General features: G+C 41.2%; 1 protein-coding gene and 1 long non-coding RNA gene across 3 annotated transcripts; one reads left to right on the top strand and one right to left on the bottom strand.

The window, feature by feature from the left end:
• On the top strand, positions 1-25,895 carry LOC120466754 (cytosolic phospholipase A2 gamma). Of its 2 annotated transcripts, none has more exons than XR_016146622.1 (15): positions 1-89; positions 647-672; positions 885-993; positions 1,105-1,250; positions 1,336-1,537; positions 3,237-3,339; positions 3,412-3,552; positions 11,639-11,704; positions 11,800-11,841; positions 11,939-12,058; positions 15,686-15,820; positions 24,583-24,660; positions 24,740-24,886; positions 25,347-25,512; positions 25,596-25,733. XR_016146622.1 is itself a non-coding variant. In XM_039655355.2 (15 exons), exons 2-15 carry the CDS (start codon positions 647-649, stop codon positions 25,760-25,762), a joined length of 1,662 nt encoding a protein of 553 aa, XP_039511289.2. In that variant the 5' UTR covers positions 1-89; the 3' UTR covers positions 25,763-25,895. The 2 variants fall into 2 exon arrangements, 1 of the variants encoding a protein (XP_039511289.2); XM_039655355.2 differs by having other exon boundaries at positions 24,740-24,900; positions 25,596-25,895.
• LOC148973450 (uncharacterized) lies at positions 1,181-6,792 on the bottom strand. The gene is made up of 2 exons (XR_016146623.1): positions 6,658-6,792; positions 1,181-1,259 (listed from the first exon to the last, which is right to left on the bottom strand). It is a non-coding gene; the product is annotated as an uncharacterized LOC148973450 (long non-coding RNA).
• Positions 25,896-26,594: the final 699 nt, after the last annotated feature.

Below are 26,594 nucleotides of genomic sequence, written 5' to 3' on the forward strand. Positions count from 1 at the left end.
AGAGCCCTATAAAAGGACCTCTTCTGCCTTGTCAGAGAGAAAACGTGTTGCTGGTGAATTCTCAGGATTTATAAGACTACACAAGAACAGTGAGTATATAATTTAAAGCTTTATTTATCTGATGTCTTGTCAGCAATAACAATTAAAAGTCATTATAATTGTAATGTGACAGCAGCTGATTAAATTAATCCATGCTGCCACCTTTTTAAATAAGATAACAATGATCTGCGCACTTACAAATGTGCATAAATACAAGATCAGTATGAGTATGAAAAAAAAAAACAGGATTATTTCACATTTCCACACATAAACATCTGTGCCATTCAAATATGTTTAAGTGGCAATAGCTGTATTATGGCCATTTAATATTATTTACAATAATATTATTATTTAAAAGTCACCGTAATTATTGTTAGAAGAAATGTAAAACTATTTCATATCATGTTTCTATTTTAATGACAGCAATTAAAAGATTAAATTGTTTAGCAACTTTTAAGGTGAAACACTTATATTTAACGTTGCTTTTAAAAAAAAAACTAATTCAGCCCGTTATTTCACGTTTAGTGTAGGTTGTATTCACTTGTCAATTCACATTTTTTTTCAATAATTAATGATTTGCTATTTTGATTTACTGACTTTTTTATAGATGAGTTCATCCAAACTTCAGGAAAGGTATGTAATCCTGCTCAGATTCCTATGATTGAAGCAGTGCGTGTGCGTATCATTACATATACTGCTACATTACTTACACAATTAGTCTATGACAAAATTAACAATTATGAGAATAACTGTTCGAAATGAACATTATACTAAATTGTATTCAAATCAAGAATATGAAATCCAACATAACAGTGTGTGATGATGATGTTCATGGTCTGTAACAGTGAGGTGAGAATTGAACACTCTCTGCATAAAAATGAGGAGGAGTTTAGAGTCAGCAGGAGAAACACTGTTCAACAAGGCCTGCAGAACCTTGGGATACACTGCAGTGTGGTAAAATATATTATACTTCATATATCTGCCTGGCTGTCTTCTTAATCTACTAAATGGTTTTGTAGCTGCTTAACATCAAATGTTTGAGAAACGAAACTGTGTGTGTTTCAGGATGAAGTGCCAAACATTGCATTATTGGGATCTGGAGGAGGAGAAAGAGCCATGGTGGGTTTGCTGGGATCCCTGGTTCAACTCCAGAAAACTCCCAGTCTTCTGGACTGTGTCCTTTATCTGAGCGGAGTCTCTGGATCCACCTGGTACAAACCCTGAGAAACAACAAACAAAGAGACACACAGATGTATTGAATGTCATAAATGACAGCAGATTGTTGTTCCTCTGAAGGTGCATGGCCTCCTTATATCAGGAGCCAGACTGGTCCACCAAACTAGAGGCGGTGAAAGACAAGATCATCCAGAGACTCAGCGGTCCTGCAGTCTGCTGGGGAGATGCATTTGCCAAACTGGAGAAATATTACAATGAGAAAGACATCTTCAGCATGACTGACTTCTGGGCAGCGATGGTCGTCACCACATATGTGAAAGAGGTCTGTGATTATTCATAACACAGCTTCCATGACGTATTTATGAGGTCAACACGTTTTACGTGTTGGATATTTTTTAATAGATTGTAATAGAAGTGTTTAAAAATATTGTAACGTTGTTTAGATCACAGTACTACAAATCTAGCTGCCATCCTCTGGTATAGGATCTATAATCTAATTTTGCATTTTAAGATTATACATTTTAGATTTCACACTTATAAGTCGCTAAACAAATAAGTAAATGAAGCCTAAAAGAACCCTGAGAATGAAATTGTGGTGAAATTTACACCCACATGGGTAACACATTACTTGAAGGGGTGTGCATAAGACTGACATGACTTCATAAACCATGACATATGTCTTGAATATGAAGTAGGGTTTATGCATGTTTATGACAACTGTCATTAAGTGTCTTTCGCTCAGTTATGACATTTTGAATGCAAATATGACAATGTTTAAGATGTATTTGTTATGACATCTTGTCATAAACCATAATCCCAGACAGCAAACTGACATTGAATCAACGTGGAAACGATGTCTCTCATGACATTGAAACAACGTTGATTTGCTCATCGAATTAACGTTGAACCAACGTCAGACGCGGCATTCTTCAAAGCTAAATGAAATCGAAAATTGGTTTGCTTTCATAACGTTGAAACAACGCGTTGATTTCAAGTTGATTTTCCGTTAGTTTTGAAAGAATGACGCATCTGACGTTGGTTCAACGTTAATTCGATGAGCAAAACAATGTCAGATCAACGTTGTTTCGATGTCATATTTCCACGTTGATTCAATGTCAGTTTGCTATCTGGGATATCATAACCTGTCAGTGTCTTTGTCATGACAACTTTACATAAAATTGAGTTAAACTGTCATGTGGTTGGCTTTGACATTGGCTGTCATGAGGCATTATAACTCAGTCATGAATATTTTTCGTGACCTCAACTACAGTGGTACACATTTTTGTCATTAAAATGTGATAATGGCTTCATGACAGCCAATGTCAAAACCAACCACCTGACAGTTTAATGTAATGTTAACAAATAAAGCTAGGTGGTTTCCTAAGTTTGATAATTAATCTGCTATGTCATGTTTATGAGAGGTTGTGTTGTTTTAGTAATCTCAAGTTGTCATTACCAAGACACTGACAGGTTATGATGTATTGGTTTATGTCAAGGTGTCATAACAAAGATATCTCAAACAATGTCATATTTGCATTAAAAATGTCATAACTGAGTGAATGACACTTAATGACAGTTGTCACAAACATGCATAAAACCTCCTTCATTTTCATAACATATGTCATAATTATGAAGGTGTCATGTTAGTCTTATGCACACCCCTTCAAGTAAAGTGTTACCCAAATGGGTTCTCTCTTTGTAAAGTCCATTTACAATTGTGGTTCTGTGAGAGATGTGATGACCTCAAGAAACCCCAGTATGTTTCAAGTGTCTCAAAGCCTTTTCTTCATGATGAGGTCACTGGAGGAACTGTTGACAGTCTTCAGAATTTTTGCAGGAACATATGGACATTTTATAAGTTCCTCAGAGATGTTCCTCTTCAGAGGGTTCCATCAGTGTGGCGATCTGAGGAACCCCAAATGATGTTTCCCCTTTTTACAGTGAAAGCCTTTACTATGCATATGTTTCTTAATAATTTTCTAGTTGTATATGTCTCTCCACTACAATAACGTTCTCTATAGATCGATGAACAACCATTAACAAAGTATTGGAACCAGGAGAGTAAAGACCCGTTTCCCATCTACACAGTGATCGACAAGCAAAGCAAACAGATAAAGGAAGGAGGTTTGTGTCTTTGTCTAAAAGAAAGACTGCGAGTTAATGTCAGCAGTTAAATGGACGTGTTTCTGTCTGCAGACCCCTGGTTTGAGATCACTCCACATGAAGCAGGTTTTTCCCTTATTGGAGCATTTGTGGGAACCTCCAGCTTTGGCAGTCAGTTTGATAAAGGCTCCATGATCAAGAAGCAGCCTGAAATTGACATGCTGTACCTGCAAGGTAACAAACTAATAGATCGATACTGTGATCAGGTCTGTAGTAGATGCTCATCTCCAAGTGAAAACAATAACATTATGAGTCGAAATGTTAAATTGTTTAGGAATCAATTTCAACAGCACATTGAGTATTTAGAGAGGATTTTTCTCCAACATATTATTAGGGGGGGAAATGAAAACATTTGCTAATTTAGTATTTGCTCAAAATTGAACATTTCAATACAGGATCATATTGCCTCTCTAATAAGGAAAACTAGCATCCTACCTATAGTGCAAGAAGCCACCTAGGGTAAACTTATCCCTATTAAGCATGCCGTACAAGCCCTCAAAAGTTTAATCCAAAGCGTCTCGATCGCCCCCCCCAGTGGCCGGTCCCAGTATAGGTCATAAACCCCGCCTCCCCATGTTATTCAACAGGACATGAGACCAACTAAACAATTCAATTACACTTCACATATCCTTTTCCCAAATATAGTTTCTGTCATTTAATTTAGTTTCTATCACGTTGATGTAATTTCAAGTGTTTGTTTTTAAAATTTGTTTATTTGATGCTGTAAAAATGGTGCTCTGACATCATGATTGACAGCTGTGATTGACAGGTTCTCTTTGCGAAGTAATCACTGAAGCACCAGCGGACTTTTTTTTAATAATGTTGATTATGTGGTTAGTAGTTGTATTTACCTTATTTTAACGAGGTATTGCAATCAGCAGACACCATTGGAGAGGAACGGAGCAGACAGAGGCCATTTAAGAAAAGTGCGGAGCGTGTGCTTGCGTTTGATTCAGCGAGAATGAGGGCGGGGCCTTGATTTCGCAGCTTTACTTCCTGCTCACGACTGCGCATGTCTGGTCCCGAAAACGCAAGTGCGCAGACTCAAGTCCCAAGATGTCAGCGCCATATCGAGAGACTGGCGGCTTCAGTTCTCTCCGATGGAAAAGAGCGAAGGGGCGTCGTCCATCTTTTATTACAGTCTATGATCCCTATCATCTGCTTTTTGTCGAATATCTAAAATACATGTGATACTTTTAATGATTTTTTTTTCTGTAATTAATGTAAAATACTAAATCAAACATTCCATGTAAATATATTGTATTAAACCTAGGCTAGTGTTGTAAAATTGTCACAGCTAGAGTAATTCACTCTACAAAAGCAAGCGGCACCACAGAGCTAGCAAAAATAATCTTTATTTGATACAATTCAGGCAGTTACCAAACATTTCAGAGTGGTTCTGGCTCTTGAATTACCAAACACGTATGCAAATCAGCCGGGGCGAATAACACCACAAGAGATCATGCTCCACAGAAAACACCGTAATAAATATAGCAACGCTATAGCACACACACATCAATCCCGTAGGACACTGCACACGTTCAAAATGCACGTAAACTTCAAACTTAAGGCGCCCTCCGACTACTACACAAAGATTTAGTTAATCATAACCCTCCCACCCCGTCATGAAATGGTTACACTACCAGCTTTAAAGCAAATCACACACACACTCTCTCACACACACACACACACACACACATAATAATACTTCTAAAATTCAACACTTAACTCTCCCAGGATGTAAGACCCTCCCCCGGGGTCTAGGTTTTGGCGCTGGTTGGCAAGGGGGAAAAGCAGACGCCAGTCCAGCACTCAGAAGGCCTCCGAACTATAGCGGGAACGGAGCACCCCTTGCTGAGAAGCCGCGCTGCCCACGCACTCCTATACCCGGCCTTATCTGTATCGGTTAACCCGCTAAACTATCTTCACCGCCGGCAGCCCTAATTAGCATGCGAACGGCACCCACCCCCCAACCTTGAGTGCAGTAGGCATTTGCAAGAACAGCCGCTTCTCAGACTCGCTCCTTCACTGTGCTCACCTTTTTTTAAACCCTCGGATGACATTGAAATTCACAATAATTACTGCTTCCTGGACCTTCCCATTCATCAGTGATCAGGTGAAAACACTCACTAAACTCAACCCACTCCACCACTCCACCCACGCCAGTCATAACAATCCATTCATCCACCGGCACGTCATTACAGTATATATTGTGACAAAATTGTTAGAGTCAAATAATGTCAGACCAATAGAGTGCCGAAGTTATGACGTCATTTTGTAGGCCAAAACGCGGAAGTGAGTTAGCATTTTATTTTATTTATACATTTTGGATGAACTTGTAAAGATTATCCTGATAGACAAAATGTGTAAGGGTCACAACACTTTGTTGAACACTGATCTTATTATTTTGTTTTCTTGCGATTTTCCAAAAGTCTATGGGGAAAATGCAGAGCTTTTTGATGGCGGGAACCCATGCGCCGCTAGCTTCCGAGTTGTCCTACAAAGTGACGTCTTCACTTCGGCACTCTATTAAATAGCTAACAGATTAGCCTCTTAAAGGGGTCATATAATGGTGCATGCACTTTTACAAGTTGATTGTACTGCAATGTGTGTTGTCAGTGCCTGTACACAACCATCATTTAACTTAATCCAGTGGTTTTGTTTTAATCTCCTTATTTGTTTTCCCCTGCCTCAAATTGAGCCACACGGTCGCACGCCCCTCCCGCGGTTGTTGATTGACAGCAGTGTTTCAACACAGACCCGCCCTGAGCAAGCGAGCTGTCATCATAGTCCGTCATTGTTGATACACTGGAGCAGAATGGCGTCTAAGCGATTGTGTTGTTCTGTTCTTGGGTGCAATAACAAACACAGAAATCATTCTGATGTTCCTAAATTTGAACCGATGAAGACGCAGTGGCTGAGTTTTGTTTACGAAGGGAATATTCCCCACTATCAATGTCAATACTTTCTTGTTTGCGTGAATCGTTTCTCACCAGACTGCTTTATAAACGAGGATCAGTATAAAGCTGGTTTTGCTAAGAAGCTGCTCCTGAAAAAATAATCGGTACCAACTATTTATGTTCCCTCTGCACCTAAAGTTTTATTAATCTTTATATTAATCTTTGCAAATCGCAGGAAAAAGTTTTTCATGACCATTAGTTGTAACGTCAATCTCTCAATGAACTAAGGTATACATCAGTAAACATAGCGTTCGTATCTCACTACTCTACTCTGCCAGTGCATACAAAGATAGATCAAAGTAACATTACGTTAACCAACCATTCAGAAACGTCCTCAAGCCTTAATTGTCGAACTTCTTTGTGGCGTCATCTTGTTCCGGTGAACAGTTACTCCAGTTCAAACTGATACGGTTGCACAGATGTGTCCTCAGAAACTCGTGCTGTCATTCTCTCTCCAAAACCTTCAACTGTTGTCAAGGCAACATTCCACATCCGTTCACGCCCGCAGAACAGAGGGCAGGGTTTATTATTTAAAGGCATAATGCACTGAAACGGCTTGCTGAAAACAAGAGCTGATTTTGACCAGGTAAAATGGTGTTTTCTTAAAATACTAATGAGAATTTTTAATAAAAGTATATAACAAAGTTTTCATTTAGACCCTAAACATTCATATGAACTTGTACAAAAATGGCAGACCCCTTTAAACCAAATAATATGTGTTACCTGTTGTGGGGTGGCACCAGGTTTCGAAGAGGTGCTCATTTCCAAAATAGGATTAAGAGTCTAAAATATGGACATAAAGCAGAGGTGGTGTCCTTTCCAAATTTGGGAATTTGTTTCAGCACACACAAGGGAAAAAATAGGGCAACAAATGAAGAGGGTAATACGAGATAACTGGTGAGGCAAATGAACTAATGAAAAGGGTACAAGGGGGTAAAGAAATGGCAAACAAAAAAGCACATGGTAAACATAACAAAGCACACAAACAGAAAAGACCGAACCGGGGTAACACGAGTAGGCCCACTAATAGGAGCTGTCGAAGTCATGGAAAGCTCCCCTGACCTCCCGTGAACGTTCGTCAGCTTTCTCCACCTTTTCTCCCCTCGATGGGGCAGCTGCCCATGGGTACACTGGGATTCCCCCGGTTGAGCGCTCTGTTGCGATGCAACTGTGTCCTCAAAGCCCATCCTCTCGCGGTAATTCTAAGCACCCATCCAAGGCCTGTAGATTCTCGTCTACTTTGGTGGCGAGGTCTCACAGAGCTGCAGGACAGGCAGCCGCCGCTCTGCATGTGATGAGCAACTTACAGGCCCAGCTGCTCAGAGATATGAACGAGGGCAGGACTGACCCAGGGCTGACCTCTCCGAGCGACGAAAGTGGCCTCACGGTCCCTGGGTCAGGTGATGGCCACTAACGTGGTTTAGGAGCGTCACCTTTGGCTGAACCTAGCCGATATACGGGACGTCCACCCGACCCCCAGGCCGGCCTCTTCGGCAGTGTGGTTGAGGACTTTGCCCAGCAGTTCTCAATCACTCAGAAGCAGTCTGAGGCTATCAAACATATTCTGCCCTGATGGCCAGCTGCTGCCTCCACCAAGCCGTCGGTACAGATGCCTCTGCCTGCTCACCGCTAAGGGCGTCCTCCTACCGCGGAACGCTGGTCCTTCCCTGGTCTCCTCTGTCAGGATGCGGAGCATGACCTGGGCCAGTCACTCTGCTTCGCTGACAAGGGGTTCACATCCTGAACTATCTCGACGACTGGCTAATCTTAGCTCACTCTCAGGATCAGGTTTGGAGAAGAGCAAACTTTGCTTCGTGCAGAGGATCTCTTTTCTCGGTATGGAGATAGACTCGGTCGCCATGTCCGAGCAGCTTATGAGCGAGCGCACATTCACTGCTGACTTGTCTTCGACAGTTCGACGGCAAGAGTGCGGTCCCACTGAAACTTTTTTAGAGGCTCCTGGGGCATATGGCATCCGCAGCTGCGGCAATGCCACTTGGACTGCTTCATATGAGACCGCTTCAGCTGTGGCTTCGCGATCGAGTCCCGAGGTGGGCATGGCATCGCGGCATGCTCAGAGTTCCAGTAACTCTGACCTGCCATCAGACCTTAACCCCATGGAGAAACCTCAGCTTTCTACGGGCCAGAGTTCCCCTAGAACGAGTTTCCAGGCATGTTGTTGTCTCTACAGATGCCTCTGTCACGGGCTGGGGCGCCATGTGCAATGGACATGCCACCGCGGGCCCCTGAACAGGACCCCAGCGCCTTATGCATTTCAATTGCCTCGAGTTTCTGGCAGTATGCCTTGCCCCGCACCACTTCCATGCGTTGCTCCAGGGTCAACACGCACTAGTCCGTTCAGATAATACCGCGACAGTAGCGTGCATTAATCGACAAGGTGGTCTACGCTCTCGCCGTATGTCGCAACTCACACGCCACCTCCTCTTATGGAGTCAGAAGCACCTGAGGACCCTTCGTGCTATTTACATTCCAGGAGATCGGAACCTTGCAGTCGACGAGCTGTCACGGCTCCGGCCCATCTCTAGCGAATGGCGACTCCATCCCCAGTCGGTCCAGCTGATTTGGGACCAGTTCAGGGATGCACAGTTAGATCTGTTTGCCTCCCACGACTCATCCCATTGCGCCCTGTATTACTCCCTGACCGAGGGCAAGCTCGGCACGGAGGCAACTGGCGCACAGCTGGCCGCCATACCTATGCAAGTATGCATTTCCCCCAGTGAGCCTTCTCGCACAGACTCTGTGCAAGATCAAAGAGGACAAGGAGCAAGTCATTCTGGTTGTGCTGTACTGGCCCACCTGGACCTGGTTCTCCGAACTGATACTCCTCGTGACAGCACCTCCTTGGCCAATTCCTCTGAGGAAGGACCTCCTTTCTCAGAGACGGGGCACCCTATGGCACCCTCGTCCCGATCTTTGGAGAATCCACGTGTGGCTCCTGGACGGGAGCCTGTGGCTCCATCACTTCCGCTAGGGCGTCGTCTACTAGACACGTCTATGCGTTGAACTGGAAGTCATGCTTTCCTTCCTGCAAGACGGGTTGGAGTGAAGGCTGTCTCTCTCCAGCCTGAAGGTGTATGTGGCCGCCTTTGCCGCATATCATGAAGCAGTTGAAGGTAAGTCGCTGGGAAAGCACGACCTGATCGTCAGGTTCCTGAGAGGCACGAGGAGACTGAATTCTCCTCGCCCTCCTCTCGTACCCTCTTGGACCTCTTAGTGGTCTTAAATGCCCTGCAGATGCCTCCCTTTGAGCCTCTGCAATCAGTTGAGATTAAATTCCTGTAAATGCCGACAGGAATTTAAGACACCTGGTTGCACTGGCCTCCATGAAGAGGGTGGGGGACCTGCAGGCATTCTCCGTTGTCGAAGCGTGTCTGGAGTTCGGGTTTGGGTTTGGCCTGGATATGTGCCCAAGGTTCCTGCTACTCTCTTCCGGGACCAGGTAGTGAACCTGCAAGCGCTGCCCCTGGAGGAGGCAGACCCAGCCTTGGCACTGCTCTGTCCAGTACGTGCCCTCCATGCTTACGTAGACAGAACGCAGTGTTTCAGGACCTCAGACCAGCTCTTTGTCTGATATGGTGGGAGGCAGAAGGGAAGGGCTCTCTCAAAGCAGAGGTGGTCTCACTGGATAGTGGACGCCATTGCTTTGGCTTACCAACAGCAAGGTCGACCGTGCCCCCTTGTTGTGACAGCGCACTCCACTTGAAATGTGGCTTCCTCTTCGGTTCTAGCGCATGGCGCCTCGCTGGCAGACATCTGCAGAGCTGCAGGCTGGGCGATACCTAACACATTCGCCAGATTATACAATCTCCGATTGGAGCCTGTGTCCTCTCATGTACTTGCTCATCCGGCCAGTACTGGACACACTCAGGTGTCTTCGCTTGCTCGCCATTCCACTCCGCGGACTGGATAAGTGCGATATTTTCTCTGTTGTCTGAGCCCTGAGTTCCTCCAGCACTGTTGATGCTGGTGCCAGTGTCTATTGCCTGTGCGTCAGCTAGGTGCCTCCGTGTGCATGGTTCCTTTTAGTAACCCCCACATGTGTATTTTCCACTGTAAGCCTCCTTGAGCATGTATCTTCCTTTGGCAAGCCACCTTGCCACCCCTGGAGTTAAATTTCTAGCCACCCTACGGGTTGGTGACTCCAGTGTTCCTCCATATGAAGTCCATTTGGGCTATATGTGTATTCTTAAGTCCTCCCTACGGGTAAGCATACTGCGGCATATTTCCTCTGAGATATGCTCCCCAGTGTACCTTGGTATTCCTGTGCTAAGTAGGACTCCTCGTCCGTGCCAATATCACGACGGGTTCAGACTTCGCAGGGCACTGGAAGACAGCTGTGAAGGTGGCGTGATTACTTGGGGGACCCCCATTCTCCGTCATCCGATGTAACTCAGAGTGACTACGAAAGGGAACGTCTCGGTCACGTATGTAACCCTCGTTCCCTGAGTAGGGAACGGAGACGTTACGTCTCCCTTCCACTTCTGCTGTACCGCTGGGGAGATGCCTGAGTTCAGTCTCGGCTCCTCAGCAAAGACATAGCTGCGTTTGCATTCTCCTTATATACCCACGCAGTGGGACGGAGATACATGATGCAAATTCTGCAGACCTATGGAATTTCTTTGCCATTGCCTCGTTTTTTAATACTCGAAGATGATTGGTTTTCTAAGCAAAACCCCCATTCTCCTTCATCATCCAACATAACGTCTCTGTATGTATGGTTACATACGTAACCGAGACGTTCCTTTGTTCAGTTTCCATGGTTACTAGTTCATTATTAGTTCATTGGTTTTAGCTGTGTGTCATTTATTAACTTGTTTCAGTTTGTTATTTAAGACTCACCCCTTGCCTTCACCCTTGCCGTCCAGTCTCTGTTATGTTTAGATGTGTTTGCACTGCCTGTTTGCTTGCGTTTGAGTAAGAATTAAACTTAATTAGTGTTTTGTGAGAACCTGAGTCTTCTGTTTTCAGCTTCTCTGCATACATGGTTACAGATAGGCCTATCCAATGACAAAATAAATAATAATAATACAAAATTATCCTTTAACCTCAATACTCTTCTGATGAAATAAATGTCACAAATGTTCAGATGAAAAGTCACAAGCATAATTATACACTGAATATTTAGAAATGAGATTTCTTATTCCACCCACCTTACCTAATCTGACCAAAGCAAAAGTTATATACTGTATATACATATTTTATATTAAAAAATTATAGGCTTTTGTTCTATTTATTTTAATCTTCCTATTTGTTACGTTGATATTGTGTGTTTTCTGCAGGTCTGTGCGGCAGCGCTTTAGCTGATGGAGACGAGAATGTGAATTTCATCTGGCAGTTGATAAAAGGTGCTGCTGCATTTGTCTTGAAGAATCAGTTCTGCCTAAAACTGACAGTCAAATCATTGTAATATGAACTCTGTTTTGTATTTTTTGTTTTTCAGATTTCATAAATAATTCTAAATCCCCTGATAGAACGGAGAAAGGTAAAACATTTCTTGTTCCATGTATTTATTGATAGGTAATGGTAAAATATTTAATAAAACATTCAGTGTTTTCATGTTTGTTTACTGTTTTCTTCAGAAGATCCAGACTCTCACATAGGTTTCCAGGTGCTCTTGGACCTTGTGAACATGATTCTCTATGTTTTGAATGGCAAAGATCCTTCGGCTCTTGAGGACTCCATCAGAACAACAGTGAACAGTAAAACTTCTTAAAGCTAGAACTTATATATAAGGGTTACATTTTCTGAGGAGACACAAACAAACAAACAAAGGTCATTTAACATTTCCACTTTTATTGCCCAAAAAATGTATTTAATATTGGTGCCAATGAAATAAAAATGGGGGACAGACGTAGAATATGTTCAGTGGGTTATACTGTCAGATCACGTCTAATATCCAGTGCATGTTTTTTTGAGTTTTTGTCCTCTTGTTTTGTTGGCTGAAAGATTGACACAAAGTGCACAACAGAAACCGATTGACTGGACAGTGTGTCCCTCACAGCAAGGTGTGATGATCTGCAGCTGAGTGCCCACTTGAGCCTCTGGGGGGGACTCCTTCCTAGTTTATTGTTTCATTCATGTTTTACCCTGGACTGATTATGGTTTATTTGTTGCACCTGTTGTAGATTGAGCGTCCCTGGTTTAAGCCTGAGTTTTCCCTTTGTTCGGGGCTAAGTATTGTAAGTGTCTGGCTGCTTCAAGCATTTCCCTGGTTTCTTGTTTCCGAGTGTTTTATAGTTTCATGGTTCCTGGACTCCCTGCCTGTATCTGGTCTTCCCGTTAGCCTTATTCCTGCATTGTATTATTGCTGATCTGGACTGCTTACCTGGTTTTGACCCCTGCATGTTTCCCTGTACCTGTCTCTGGATTCTCCTCTTAAAGCCTGCGTTTGGATCACCTATGTCCATGTTCCTTGTGCAGTTTCATGACAGAATACTGAGCCACCACTGATTCAGTGGCTGAGAGGAACACGGACCTCGTAAAGGATCCCACAGCACAGATCGTAAGCCTCCGCCAAGGAAAACGTCCTCTCAAGGTTTTTGTGATGGATTTTTTGAAGCTCTCTCGTCAGTCCTACTTGGATGATTTTTGTTTAATGTTATTCTTTCGGGGAGGACTGTCTGAACCGCTCGGCTCTGCTATACCGTTTCCGAGGACGGTTCCTGGACTCTTTCCCAATATATTGATCTGACCCTTTCCATGAGCAGTTCGCTTTTTACTGTGGATTTTTTGGAACTTTTTCTTCACAGAGGACCCGACGATTTGCCATTTTACAAGGTACCCACTGAATCCACGCATCTAGAGTCTCCCGGTGAACCAGCGCTTCACACGTGCTCCGCCGAGTTTGCGCTACATGAAAGCCCAGTTGAACCAGCGCTACGTAAAGGCTCCTCCGAAACCACGCAACATGTGAATCCCATCGTTCTAACACTTCACGTGAGCTCTGTTGCATTCCTGCCTCAAGAGTTTCTACTGAGTCTGAGCGCATGCCAGCCGAGTCAAGTGAGTCAAGTGCCGAATCAAGTGAGTCAAGTGCGTCCAGGTCCGAATCAAGCCTAGTGAGTGAATCATCCAGTCAATTGAGTGAATCATCCAGTCAAGTGAGTGAATCATCCGGTCAAGTGAGTGAATCAAGTCAAGTGAGACGCCGCAGGAGGAGAAGGAGGACTTGTTCGGTTCGCCAGGCTCTGTTGAGCGTACCTAGATGCCTCGCCCTGCCGGCCCCGCCTCTGCACCTCACACAGCCAGCCCCGCCTCTGCGCCTCGCCTTACCTGTGCCTCTCATGCTTCGGGAGCCTTTTCCAGTGGCGGTTTCCAGCCCGGAAGCTTTAGCTTTAAATTTTCCCAAGAACTTTTTTTTTTTGTGGGGGGGGGGGCAGTAGGTACCCTAAGAGGGCCATAGAGGTGGCATCTACGTGGACCTTTGCACTTCCACCGACACCTGAGAGGGTCATGGAGGTGGCGTCCACATGGACCTTTGCACGACCACCTTCACCTGAGCTTTCCATGTCACTGATCCTCTCCAACCCTGTGCTCCCTACGTCTTGGTCCCCTGTTAAGTGTACTCTGCCCTGGTCCTGTGTTATGTGTGCTCCATCCAGTTCCACTGTCACTTATGCTCCAGCCTGTCTTCCTGCCAAGCATGCTCTGCCCTGGCTACTTGCAGAGCATGCTTCCCCGTGGTCTCGTGCCGCGCTCTTGTCTCCAGGCCTCCTGCCTCTCCATGGGCCTGGCCCTCCATCCCATCCCCTGTCGACCTCCCTCCGGAGCTCTTAGGAGCGTCTGGAAGCAGCTCCTTAGAAGGGGGGTTATGTGACGATCTGCGGCTGAAGTAATAATAATAATAATTCATTGCATTTATATAGCGCCTTTTTGGACACTGAAAGCGCTTCACATAGAGGGGGGAGTCTCCTCAACCACCACCAATGTGCAGCATCCACCTGGATGATGCAACGGCAGCCATATTGAGCCAGAACGCCCACCACACACCAGCTTACGTGTGGAGAGGAGACAGTGATGAAGCCAATCAGTGTATGGGGATGATTAGGAGGCCATGATAGACAGAGGCCACTGGGCAAATTTGGCCAGGATGCCGGGGTTACACCCCTACTCTTTCGAAAGACATCCTGGGATTTTTTTTTTGTGACCACAGAGAGTCAGGACCTCGGTTTAACATCACATCCAAAGGACGGTGCTCTTTTGACAGTATAGTGTCCCCATCACTATACTGGGGCATTAGGACCCACACAGACCACAGGGTGAGCAACCCCTGCTGGCCTCACTAACACCTCTTCCAGCAGCAACCTGGTTTTCTCAGAAGGTCTCCCATCCAGGTACTAGCCAGGCTCAGCCCTGCTTAGCTTCAGTGGGCAACCAGTCTTGGGTACAGGGTGATATGGCTGCTAAATAAGTTTCCGCTTGAGCCTCTGGGGGGGACTCCTTCCTAGTTTATTGTTTCATTCATGTTTTGCCCTGGACTGATTATGGTTTATTTGTTGCGTCTGTTGTAGATTGAGCGTCTCTGAATTAAGCCTGAGTTTTCCCTTTGTTCAGGGCTCAGTACTGTAAGTGTCTGACTGCTTCGAGCGTTTTCCTGGCTTCTTGTTTCTGAGTGTTTTATAGTTTCACGGTTCCTGGACTCCCTGCCTGTATCTGGTCTTCCCGTTTGCCTTATCCCTGCATTGCATTATTGCTGATCTGGACTGCTTAGCTGGTTTTGACCCTTGCATGTTTCCCTGTACCTGTCTCTGGATTCTCCTCTTAATAAAGCTTGTGTTTGGATCACCTCTACCCATGTTCCATGTGCAGTTTTATGACCCAAGGTCATGTCAAATTAAATATGTAATCTACTGTAGATAAGCCACAACAGGATCCTTTACACTTATTTAAGAAGAATACATTTCTTCAAAAACAAAACTATTAATTATATATTATTACCCGACAGATATTAATGGCTTTTCAGCAAAATTTTAAATTAAAATAGTATGAAAAACAAACAATTAAGCAGCGAAAATTGAAATGGCAATATGCAAAAATTTCTCCCCTGTGTCTGAGGTTTTACTTTGTACAATAAATTAAAATCTGGATTGATTCAAACCCCATGCACATAGTTGGTCAGAACTGTGTTAAGACTCCAGAATCTCTTTGAGTGAGTTTACCGATGATAAGTCCAATGCAAATGTTTGGTTTTTATATGCACACACAGTTTTTCATTAGTAAGCTCAGAATGCTGCCAACAAACATGAGATGAAGGTGACTAATCTGGAAAAATAGAATTATATGTTGTCAGATAAGAATAACTCAGTTTTGTTGTCCTCTTTTTACAGACCTCGCTGGAGACAAAAGTCAGCTAATTTTTCAACAGGGGAAACTGGATCTCGCTGATAAAGAAGCTGCAAACCTGTACATGAAGAATTTCACCATGGATGTATGCCACAATTTGAGTGTTCGGTTCAATTTCCGTAGGTGGAACTGATACATACAATATATACTTCACTTTTGATTTTCAAGCCAGATTAATAAATGAACCACTTTACCCAAAAAAACATTTTCATCTTTTAAATAGCCGTAACTCAGCTTCCAGTTTAAGCCAGTGTGATTTAATGGCTAAAGCCTTAACTTTCTCATACGTGGACCATAGAGTGGTAATTCTAGGTAATTTATCTCGAGAACTACTAAACACATTTGTAGTGAAGAGAAAAAACTTGCATTTGTTCTCTTTTATTGAACATTTTTAGTTTATAGAGTGAGGGCTACTTATTAGTTTCATTGCATCAGCATAAGTTTAGTTTATTAGTTTATAATGACGTGGACAGTCCCTTTTGATAAAAAGAGCAGCTTTAGCCTCTACGGCTAATTTCCAGCTGTAGTACCCAGCCAGTTGTCAAAAGACATACATCAATAAAATACATTACAATTATATTTACAGCAGGACTTCTCAAGAGGGGACAGACATACTAAACATGTAACACACAATTCAAACAAATAGACAAGCAGACACAGATTGCAAAGGCATAACAACAATTCATGCAATTAAACAATACAACACAAACAATATTCAGGACACATTGAAGCGCATACTGGACATAACATTGAGGCTGGCAGCAGAAACTACGATCATGTCATATCAAATACACAACACATCTGTCAAATTAATATGTGCAGCAGTATTTGTCAGACAGATGTATAGTAAAGGTGGAATATATGTATATCTTTGATTGTAGTGGGCGGTGAATTCCAGTTTTGTATCGCTTTAACAGAAAATGATAGTTGACCAAATGTGCTTTTCCTAAATGGGATTAGAAGATCACCTTGTGTGGTTCTTCTGGTAATTTGACTGCTATTATAGCGTTGGTGTCACAGTGTCTGGTTGTGTTTCCCTTGATTGTCACTAGAGGTCCTCTTCCTCACAGTGTCTTTCACATTTGACTTCATTTCCCAGCATTCTGTCTGTCACTCTTCAGTTCATTGCACTCAGCCGTTTGCCATCACCTTGTTAGATTGTGTGTATAAATACCCTGTCTGTTTTAGTGTTGGTTATGGAGTCCTTGGTTTGTGTCACCACACTTCTGATGTCTGTTCTGGCCGGTTCTTGTTTTTGTTTTGTTCTCGGATTGATTATTTGGATTTTGACCCCCTACCTGGATGACTATGAGTTTGGATTGCACTTTTATTAAAACTACCGCTCTTGGATTTTCTGTCTTCTGTGTGTGTTTCGTGACAGTTGGATTATGAATGAAAAAGGAGCAGTAGTTAGCCTGGATGCCAGCCCGAACCCCGCCCACAACGTTTTTTGGTCGGGAAGTTTGGTCTGGACTCGATCCATTGAGGAGTAATTATGATCAGTCAAACAACGATTGGGCCAATCAAATTGCCAGGGCGGGCTTTATACGATGATGGACAGATTATCTGCAGGGATGTAATTATCATGTTATCAAAGAGCGCTTAAACTGGTTTCCCTCAAAGATGAATGCAACTGGAGAATTGAGATGTGTAGATTCCGCTATTGCGTCTGTTGTAAAATGAGTCGACAAGACAGCGCATTCATTTTAATAAACAGAGAACTGCAATCAAGGCATTTGTCAATCGGAAAGATATTTTTTGCCGTCCTTCCTATGATTCGGGAAAAATGTAACTTATCAGCTGGCTCCGATGGTCGCTAAGAAGATGGGACGTAATATAAAGCTTGTGGTCGTTGTGGTTTCTCCTTTGGTTGCACTCATGGAGGACCAAGTAAAAGAACTAGCAACACTTGTTATTTTACTTCTAAAATAAGTAAGTTCTGTTGACAACTGTGAAATGCAAAGTAGTTGCCTTACTGCATTGCTCTGTTTGGTTGAAGGTCTACCGACTATCCAATTGAGTGCAGAGGTTTTTTTTTTGTTTTTTTGTTTTTTTCCTGTTTCGGTTAAGACACGCCTCATAATCAAAGCCCTATGAAGCAGTTTCAGACTCATACTCGAAGCAGGAGTGGTATTATGTATAATTTTGTAGACCAAACAGATGTTTTTGTATTTCATTACATCTTCCCAGTTTAGCAGTTTATGACTTTTAAGGATTATAGACTGGTGGGAACTGTTTATGTATTTTTTTTTTGTGGTTCCCAGACAGCAAACTGACATTGAATCAATGTGGAAACGACGTCTCTCATGACATTGAAACAACGTTGATTTTGCTCATCGAATTAACGTTGAACCAACGTCAGACGCGGCATTCTTCAAAGCTAAATGATAATCGAAAATTGGTTTGCTTTCATAACGTTGAAACAATGCGTTGATTTCAAGTTGATTTTCCGTTAGTTTTGAAAGAATGACGCGTCTGACTTTGGTTCAACGTTAATTCGATGAGCAAAACAATGTCAGATCAACGTTGTTTCGATGTCATATTTCCACGTTGATTCAATGTCAGTTTGCTATCTGGGTTGTTAGTGTTGAAAGTTGTTAATGTGTGAAGCACTGTTGCGATGTGCGAAGGCAGAAAAAAAACCCCACCAAAAAACGTCACTTAAAGTTCTAGACGTTTATTCATCAGGAATGAATGATGAGGTAAACCACACAAGGAAAAACAGGAATAATATAAAATCAGGAAAAAGAAAAGGAGTGTTGTCAAATCATTGAAATAATCGAAACATAAAAATAATATCTAATTTATAGCCGTCCCTCTAAACTGGCTAACAAAGAAAAATGTAAAAATAAAACTGAATTCTTCAGCGGATGCACCGCCTTAACTAAACTATACTATCTAAGAACAAAAATACAATAATGATAAAACACTCCACGCCTTATTAATAAAGATAACTCTACCTCCCGTTGATGTTAAATGTGTCCTCCACAGTCAGTAAGAGTTAACAAAACTTTGATCTAATGATTAACAGCCCGCTCGTTCACATGTAGCCTAACGGTGTGTGTCCACTAGCACGGTGCGAGCGGAGCAGCCGAGCATTTTCAATTCATTCCAATGGAAGTCGAGCTTCACACTCGCGTAGTGCATTTTGGGATTGACAGCGGACCGGTGAAAGCGTTGAGAGCGTCAAAAGGTTGAGCAGTTCTCGACTTTATGCAACTATCAAGCGAAAAACGCGGTCGGCAGCCAATTGATGTGCAGTTTGGGATGTGACATCTGTTTTGAGATTTAAAAAATATGCAAATTGTGCCAGAGTTTATGCTGGATTTAGTGCGTAAATAATTTTGTTTACAAATTAGACGCTTTGCAGCTGTTATAGGCTCCGATATGTTAAATAATTTTGGATGTGTTAATTCATTGTGATTATACTGGCTGGGTTTGTAAAGGTTTATTAAATTGACGGGATATCTTTGCTTGGGGCATTTATGTAAACAAAGCTTGTCTATTTCCGAATGTAATTGCGTGCATCTCTGATGATTATACAGTGTGTATATGTTGAAAAAAACAAATTAACACGATCGCAACAGACGTTAAAAAGCAGAGACGTTATAGCAGAGACGTTATAGCATTGCCAGCGTATAGCATCAACTGCCGCAGCACAGTTAAACATGTTTACGAGGGAATCTCATTTCACGTGTCAATCTCACATCACGCCTGTTAAAGCAATAACCAAATAAACCCACAAGGAAATTCACAAACGTTACTCAAATCAATGGATCTAACGATCACCTCATAAACATTATAAGTGGTACATTCTACAAATGAACTCTGTAGACATAAGCTGAGATCTGGCAGAAAGTTCGCTGAGATCTTGCAGAGACCACCAGGATCTCGCAAGGATCTCTCTTCATTCTTCATGAATGAGCCACGTGTCACACAAATACACGTGTAACATAACACTGGTGTAGGCTATGTCCTGTTGTTGGGCCTAGAGGTCTTCACGGGTCCAAAAATTCATGCCCGACCCGTAAGAGACCCGTAATGTGCTACACCGAACCGACCCGGACCCGTCGTTCATTTCAAAAGTTGGACCCGGACCCGTGCAGACCCGAGAAATGTCATAAATGTACTGCCCGGACCCGACCTGGACCCGTCTATTATTTGAAAACTGGACCCGAACCCGGCAGGAAGACACAAACCCGACTGGACCCGATTGTCACATATTATTTCACACGAGTTGCGAAAAATAAAACTTTTTGTCTTACCTAATTTTAGTAGTCGTCGTCTCACTTCCTGACGTTATCTGACTGACTGTGATGCATTACAATCCACCGACAAGAAAGTTCTATCCATGTTATTTCTCTCGTTTTTCCAAGCTTAATCCACTCATTATTTCAGCTTTAAAAGTCCACTTGATGTCACGGTGATGGATGAAAAATGCAGCCTTGCACATGCACATTCTGACTCGAGTTAACTCGCATAATAACTTTAACTGTTTGCCCTTTTGAACTATAATAACGATTGCTTGTTCAGCTTGATCATATCTGTGCTCTCTGCTCTTCATTGAGTCTGAATCTGACCACCAAAACTTTAAGATTAAACAAGACGGTTCATTTATATTATTATAAACATTGGAGAAAATGCAAAGCGCGGTTTGGCGGACGCTCTGCTCTGGTTGCCATAGAAACAAGACACGTGTTTGAGATTGCACTCCAATCGCACGTGTACCAGCCCGTTCTCAGCGCGTGTTATATTAACGATAACGGGTGCCATGTGAGTAGTATTTCGCCGTTTTGTTATACAGCGCGTCCTATATGACGCTAAAGGACGAGAATGCGTTGGTATTACACACAATGTTAAACAGACCCGGGACCCGAAGTAATAGATTCGGACCCGACCCAGACCCGGCTGCTCATTTAAAATATAGACCCGAACCCGTACGGGTCCGGGGCCGACGGGTCTCGGGTGCACTGTGAAGACCTCTAGTTGGGCCTAGAGCCTGTAAAAAAGTTTATATACATATATTAGGCTTCTGGTCCGAAAGTTTTTTCCATAAAGAGTTGCTAATGGCTTTAATTATAAACTGTTAGTTTGACCCCAGCTTGTCAGACAGTATGTTAGATGTGACACAATCATTGTATCCATGAATAATTTGGCAGCATTAAAAGTGCATTTCTAATATGTCTAAAATTAGCTAAACTGAACTTGACCCTATTGCACACGTTCTTAATATGTTTTAAAAGAAAGATTAGAATCAATAATAAACAGTCAGACATACATACAAACAAACCAACTGGTATGTATGTCTGACTGTTAAATAAAAAAATAAAAGAATCAATAATAAAGCCCAAATACTTAAATTGTGGCCCAAGACTAACGTTAAATAAGGATTGTTGTGGTGAGCTATGAAAACAAGAGTGTGAGGAATACAGGTAAAGAGAGAATACATATTTTCTTTCTTGGTGCCTTACATGTTTATCAGTAAAAAAATTACCGGACTGATTATAAACGTGAATCTGAATAATTCAACAAAAGAACTAGTTTGAGTCATTTGTTCATGAATCGGACTATACGGTCACGCTGTACATTTGTTTTGTGTTCAGTCCACGAGGAGTCACCTACAGGGTTGATGTGCGAAACACTCGTGTCATGTCTGAAATATGTAAATATAGTGATGCTTTTTGACATTCTTAAATTGTTTTTCCTATGGCATGGCACAGATGCACCAACATTCACACATTTTGTGATATCCCCGTTTTGAAAAACGTTGCTGTAAACAAATCGGTAACACTTAATAATAACTAATCATTAGTTAAGCAAACAGTTAAATCATTATTCATAAAGCATTAATATACATTAATAAGCAGTTTATAAATAAAGCTATAATGCCTTCTTGATTTAAAAGCATCTCTTTAGTGCGTTTAATAATTTTATTTTCATCCTTTATTAATGATCAACTTATCATTTCTAAATGAACAATGGCATTTTTATAAACTAGTTATTTAAGAATTTTCAGTGGTTCATAAGATTACTTAGAACATGTGAGTAAATGATTAATAAACTATTTAAATGTGCATTCATACATCTTATTATTCAGACGGTATGTTAATAAATGCTTTATTAACATGTATTTATGTTGTAATTCAGGGTTAATTCGGGTAGTTATAAAGCATTTAGTAGTGGTCAGTTATCTATGTGTGTGAGCTCATCTAAAGTGAGGACTATGCCTTGTAAAGCATTTTTAAAGGAGATTTAAAGGCTGTTAAATATTGCTATGTTCTGTATCACTGTGTTGTGTTCGTTACATTTTACTGTTTAGAAGATTGATGTGCCTTTAAATCTCATTTATAAATGCTTTACAATAGTCCTCACTTTAGATGAGCTCACAAACATAGTTAACTGACCACTATAAATGCTTTATAACTACCTGTATTTACTCAACCCGATCACACTAATTGCGTCTTTATAGCATGCATGTGTATTGTGTATTGGGTAGGTTAAGTAGTGGTGATCTTATGAATGAATGACAACTCTTAAATAACTGGTTTGTAAATAATGCTATACTTTATTTAGAAATTATTAATTAATCATTAACAAAGGATGAAAATACAATTATTAAACGCATGCTTATAAATCAAGAAAAAAGTGATTCATAGCTGTATTTATCAACTGCTTATTATTGTCTAGTAATGCTTTATAAATGATGAATGAACTGTTTACTCATGCTTAACAAATATTTAATAGCGTTTCGTTATTAAGTGTTACAAACAAATCTTGAATTTCCAAGAACTTTTTATTTCCTTTACAAAAGCGTCTATGCACTAGTTCTTTAACCCTTTATGACCTGCCATAGAACAGTTCCACCAGAGTATATCTTTCTATTTTTACATGCTGTGCTGTCATTCTTTTGAGCATTTTCACATGCCATACATCAAAATAATCCTTACTTTCTCTACTTGAAGGCTATGTTTGTAATAAATCAATAGTACCTAGATAAATATCTCAAAAATGCAATAAACAAAAAGAAAAACAATTTTTTTGAAAAAAAATCTCCATATTTTATTCAATACAAAAAAATGATAAATGTAAACCTCAAACTTGTCAATGAGAAAAATGTGCATAAAACAGTTTAAAACTATACAGAATTGATTTGAACTGTTTACATCACTTAGTTTTTAAGATACACTCATTTAAAAAAGGGGAGTAAAATGCCATATGTAAAATATTCAATTACATTTGTGGTCAAACAGATAACATTTTGCTTTTGAACATTGATTAAACATTGAATTGGTTAGAATATAAATTAAATAGACCCTGTCAGAACAATTAATAATAAAATAAATATAAAATAAATAAATAAAGGCGATGAGCAGAAGGAATTCGGTGCGTCCGTGTACTTTCATTTTGACATAACGTTGCGCGCATGCGCACACGTGTGTGTGTGTGGGGGGGGGGGGGTGCGTGTGTGTGTGTGAATGTGCTTGTATTTGCGAGTGTATAAACGAGAAAGAAATGATAGAATGAAGCAATGGTAAAAAAGACAATAATGATAAGAAGGAACATATAGCAGATGGGAGTCAAGTGCGAGTCAAACCTATTATATATTCAGTCAAACGCATGGCCAAAAGACGCTGCTTCTGACGTCACTACATGCGACACAAGCTGGGGTCAAAGTGCACAGGAAGTGATGTCGTGATCAGTCCATGGATCCGTCATCGGAAGACGCAACTACCAATTGCGGATCTATAGCACATGTGTGCAAAGACGTGCAATGTATTTTTGTGTGTTTTTTTGGAAACGCGCATTATTACAGACTCATTAGAGGGTGGAAACCGCGCAACATGAGCATGTTGAGGCTTGATCTGCCATGTGCACTGAACGTGATACCTCAATGCGCCATCGGAAGGCGTCACTATCAATCGCAGATCTACAGATCATGTGTGCAAAGACGTGCAATGCATTTTTGTGATTTTTTTGAGAAACGCATTTTGCGCATTTTGTACAGACTCATTAGAGGGTGAAAACAACGCAACATGCGCATGTTGGAGGCTTGATCTGACAATTTTACATCTCTGGTTTTGTATGCAAAAAGAATGATTGAGCTAGCCACTTGGTTTCAGTTTCTATAGGCTGTTAAACAGACACACGCAAACCGGAGCGCCGACGCTCCCGTCGGTCTTAAAGGGTTAAAAGAGTAGTTCACTTTAAAAAGACTTTTGGTGATAATTTACTCACCCCCGTGTCATCCAAGATGTCCATGTCTTTCTTTCTTCATTCGAAAAGAAATTAAGGTTTTTGATGAAAATTCAACGAACAAAATGAACGAAATGACTCGAAAAAAGATTAGTTCATTTTGATGAACACATTCGAACAGGAGAGTCACGAACGCGCATCCCAGTAAGGCGAGCATTTGTGCTTATGAAACTTCGTTTTTTATTTATTTTTGAAATGAGTGATCGTTTCGCTAGACAAGACCCTTTTTCATCGTCTGGTGTCGTTTAAAGCCCTTTGAACAGTTTGCAGTTTGCGCTGAAACTCTCATTTGGACCTTGAACCGTTTGGTACCCAATGAAGTCCATCCTGGAATGTTTTCATCAAAAACCTTGATTTATTTCCGACAGAAGAAAGAAAGACGTGAATATCTTGGACGACAAGGGGGTGAGTAAATTATCAGCAAAAGAACGTTTTTTTAAAAGTGAACTACTCCTTTATAGCTAGAAAAATAATTAAACACTGATCTGAAGAAAGTAAAACTTCAAGAACTTCTTGAATCTCCAAAGTACGTCAAGAAAGTCACAAAGACAGTCCTAAGAACCATTTAAGGAACCAAAGAAAAAAACATTGAAGAAACTTTATTTTAAAGAGTGTATTTGTTGTACAGGTCTTACCGTCAACATTTATAAATGCATGACTCAGTGGATTTGGGGCAGGAAATATGACTTTCTCCACAACATGACAGGTGAGAAGAGACTTGCTGATAACTGGCAATTCAATGTGAATAATAAACATGACTCATTTGTGATCTCTCACTCATAAAGTGTCGAATGAAGCAGTGCCCGCCGCTCTACTGGAAAGTAAGACGAGAGACTATGAAGACGCGGGACTGTTGCTCAACTCGCCCTACTTCTCAGTGCTGAGAAAAGAGAGAAACACTGACCTCATCATTTCCCTGGATTTCAGTCATGGTGATCCTTTCATGGTATTATATATATATATATATATATATATATATATATACAGTATTTCTCTCTAATATAATAATGCACACATACTCTCATGTAAATTCAATCATCATTCTCTCACCCTCATGTTCCAAACCCGTATGACTTTATGCACAAAAGAAGATTTTTATTTTATTTTTTTAAGAATCTTGCAGACAAAATTACCATCAGGGGTCACACTAACCTAAAATGCTTTATATAATTTTAACTAGGGAAAAAAAAAGAGAAAGAAAACCAATTTAAAAGTTTGAATCTCGCCATCTTTATGTGGTATATACAAAAATAATCTAATGGAGAATTATCTGTTAGCATTCCCATTCATCTGAGTGTCAGATACAGATTGTTACGCCTGCCGCAACACACATGAACACCTGAAAGTACTTCCACTTGTAATAAAGTGATTTGCAATGCTTTTCCACTGCAGACAGTGACGGAAGCTGCCAAGATGTGCAGGAAACGAAACATCCCTTTCCCTGAGGTCAACATTCCCGATGGACACTCAGAGAAACCGAAGGACTTCTATGTGTTCAAAGGCAAAAACGTTCCAACCGTGATTCACATCCCTCTCTTTAACGTGGTCAACTGTGGAGGCAAGTTAAAATCGTACAATGAACCTGAATAAAATCTGACTTATCAACTGTGTTCTGATTTAAGTGTGTTATTGTTTCTTCAGGTAAAATTGAGGACTGGAGGAAGAGATATCGCACGCTTCAAAATCCTTTCAGCGCTAAGATGATCACTGATCTAATGGAGGTTGCTGGAAAAAACATCTTAAACAATAAAGCAAAAGTGGTGGAAGAGATTAATGCGATCGTTGGGCAAAAAAGATCCAGGCGCTAACAAGATCAAATTTAACAGGCAAATCAATACACAACTAATAACAAACTAAATACAGACTAAATTGAACATAGATGATTTAATAATAAATTGTGTTTCATTTCTTTTTCTCTCTTTAATAATCACTTAAAATTGATAGGCATTAATGCTTTGTTTGTTTGCCCATAAAATCTTTAAGATATTAGGATAAACTTATTTGGCTTGCTGTCCACTGGAGAGGGGCTCGATGAAGCCGCTTCAACTCGAGCTCTTATACACCCCCAGTGGTGAAATGTACGACCTGAAGATTAAAGGGCGAGGAACCTAAGATGAAGGTGGAGTTTAGGGAGGTGGAGGGATACTGGAACAGCTGATGCTAGGGATTGGTAAGCGGCTGCTTGTATACTCAGGCTGTTGATTGAAAGATTAGATTGGCTCACTCCTCCCTAATTTATGTTTAGGAGCTTCATTTATTACTTTTTCTGCAAAATGTGATTTGTGTGACATAATAAGATAATCAGATGTTGGTAAAGTTTGTGCTTCACTTCTGTTTAATGTTGAACATGTTTCAATCTGTTTGAAAGATCATGATTGACCTCTATTAACAGCTGATCATTAATATAACTAATCATTAACTAATTATTAAGAAAATCAGCACAATATCATATTAGCTACTTTGACAAAAAATGTATCCTTGTCAGTTATTGTTTCTGTTCCAATACATTAATAAAGTGCCCTTGAAAAATAAGGTTTTGTCCTGGTCATTTGATATCATAGGGCAAACAGCACAAGTGCTCAACTACTAAACTGATAGTTGTGGTCCTGGATGCTGATTGGTCCAGATCTCCAGTCATTC

This window comes from Pimephales promelas, chromosome 15 (assembly GCF_988280905.1).
Source record: "Pimephales promelas chromosome 15, fPimPro1.hap1.1, whole genome shotgun sequence".
Classification (NCBI taxonomy): Eukaryota; Metazoa; Chordata; class Actinopteri; order Cypriniformes; family Leuciscidae; genus Pimephales; species Pimephales promelas.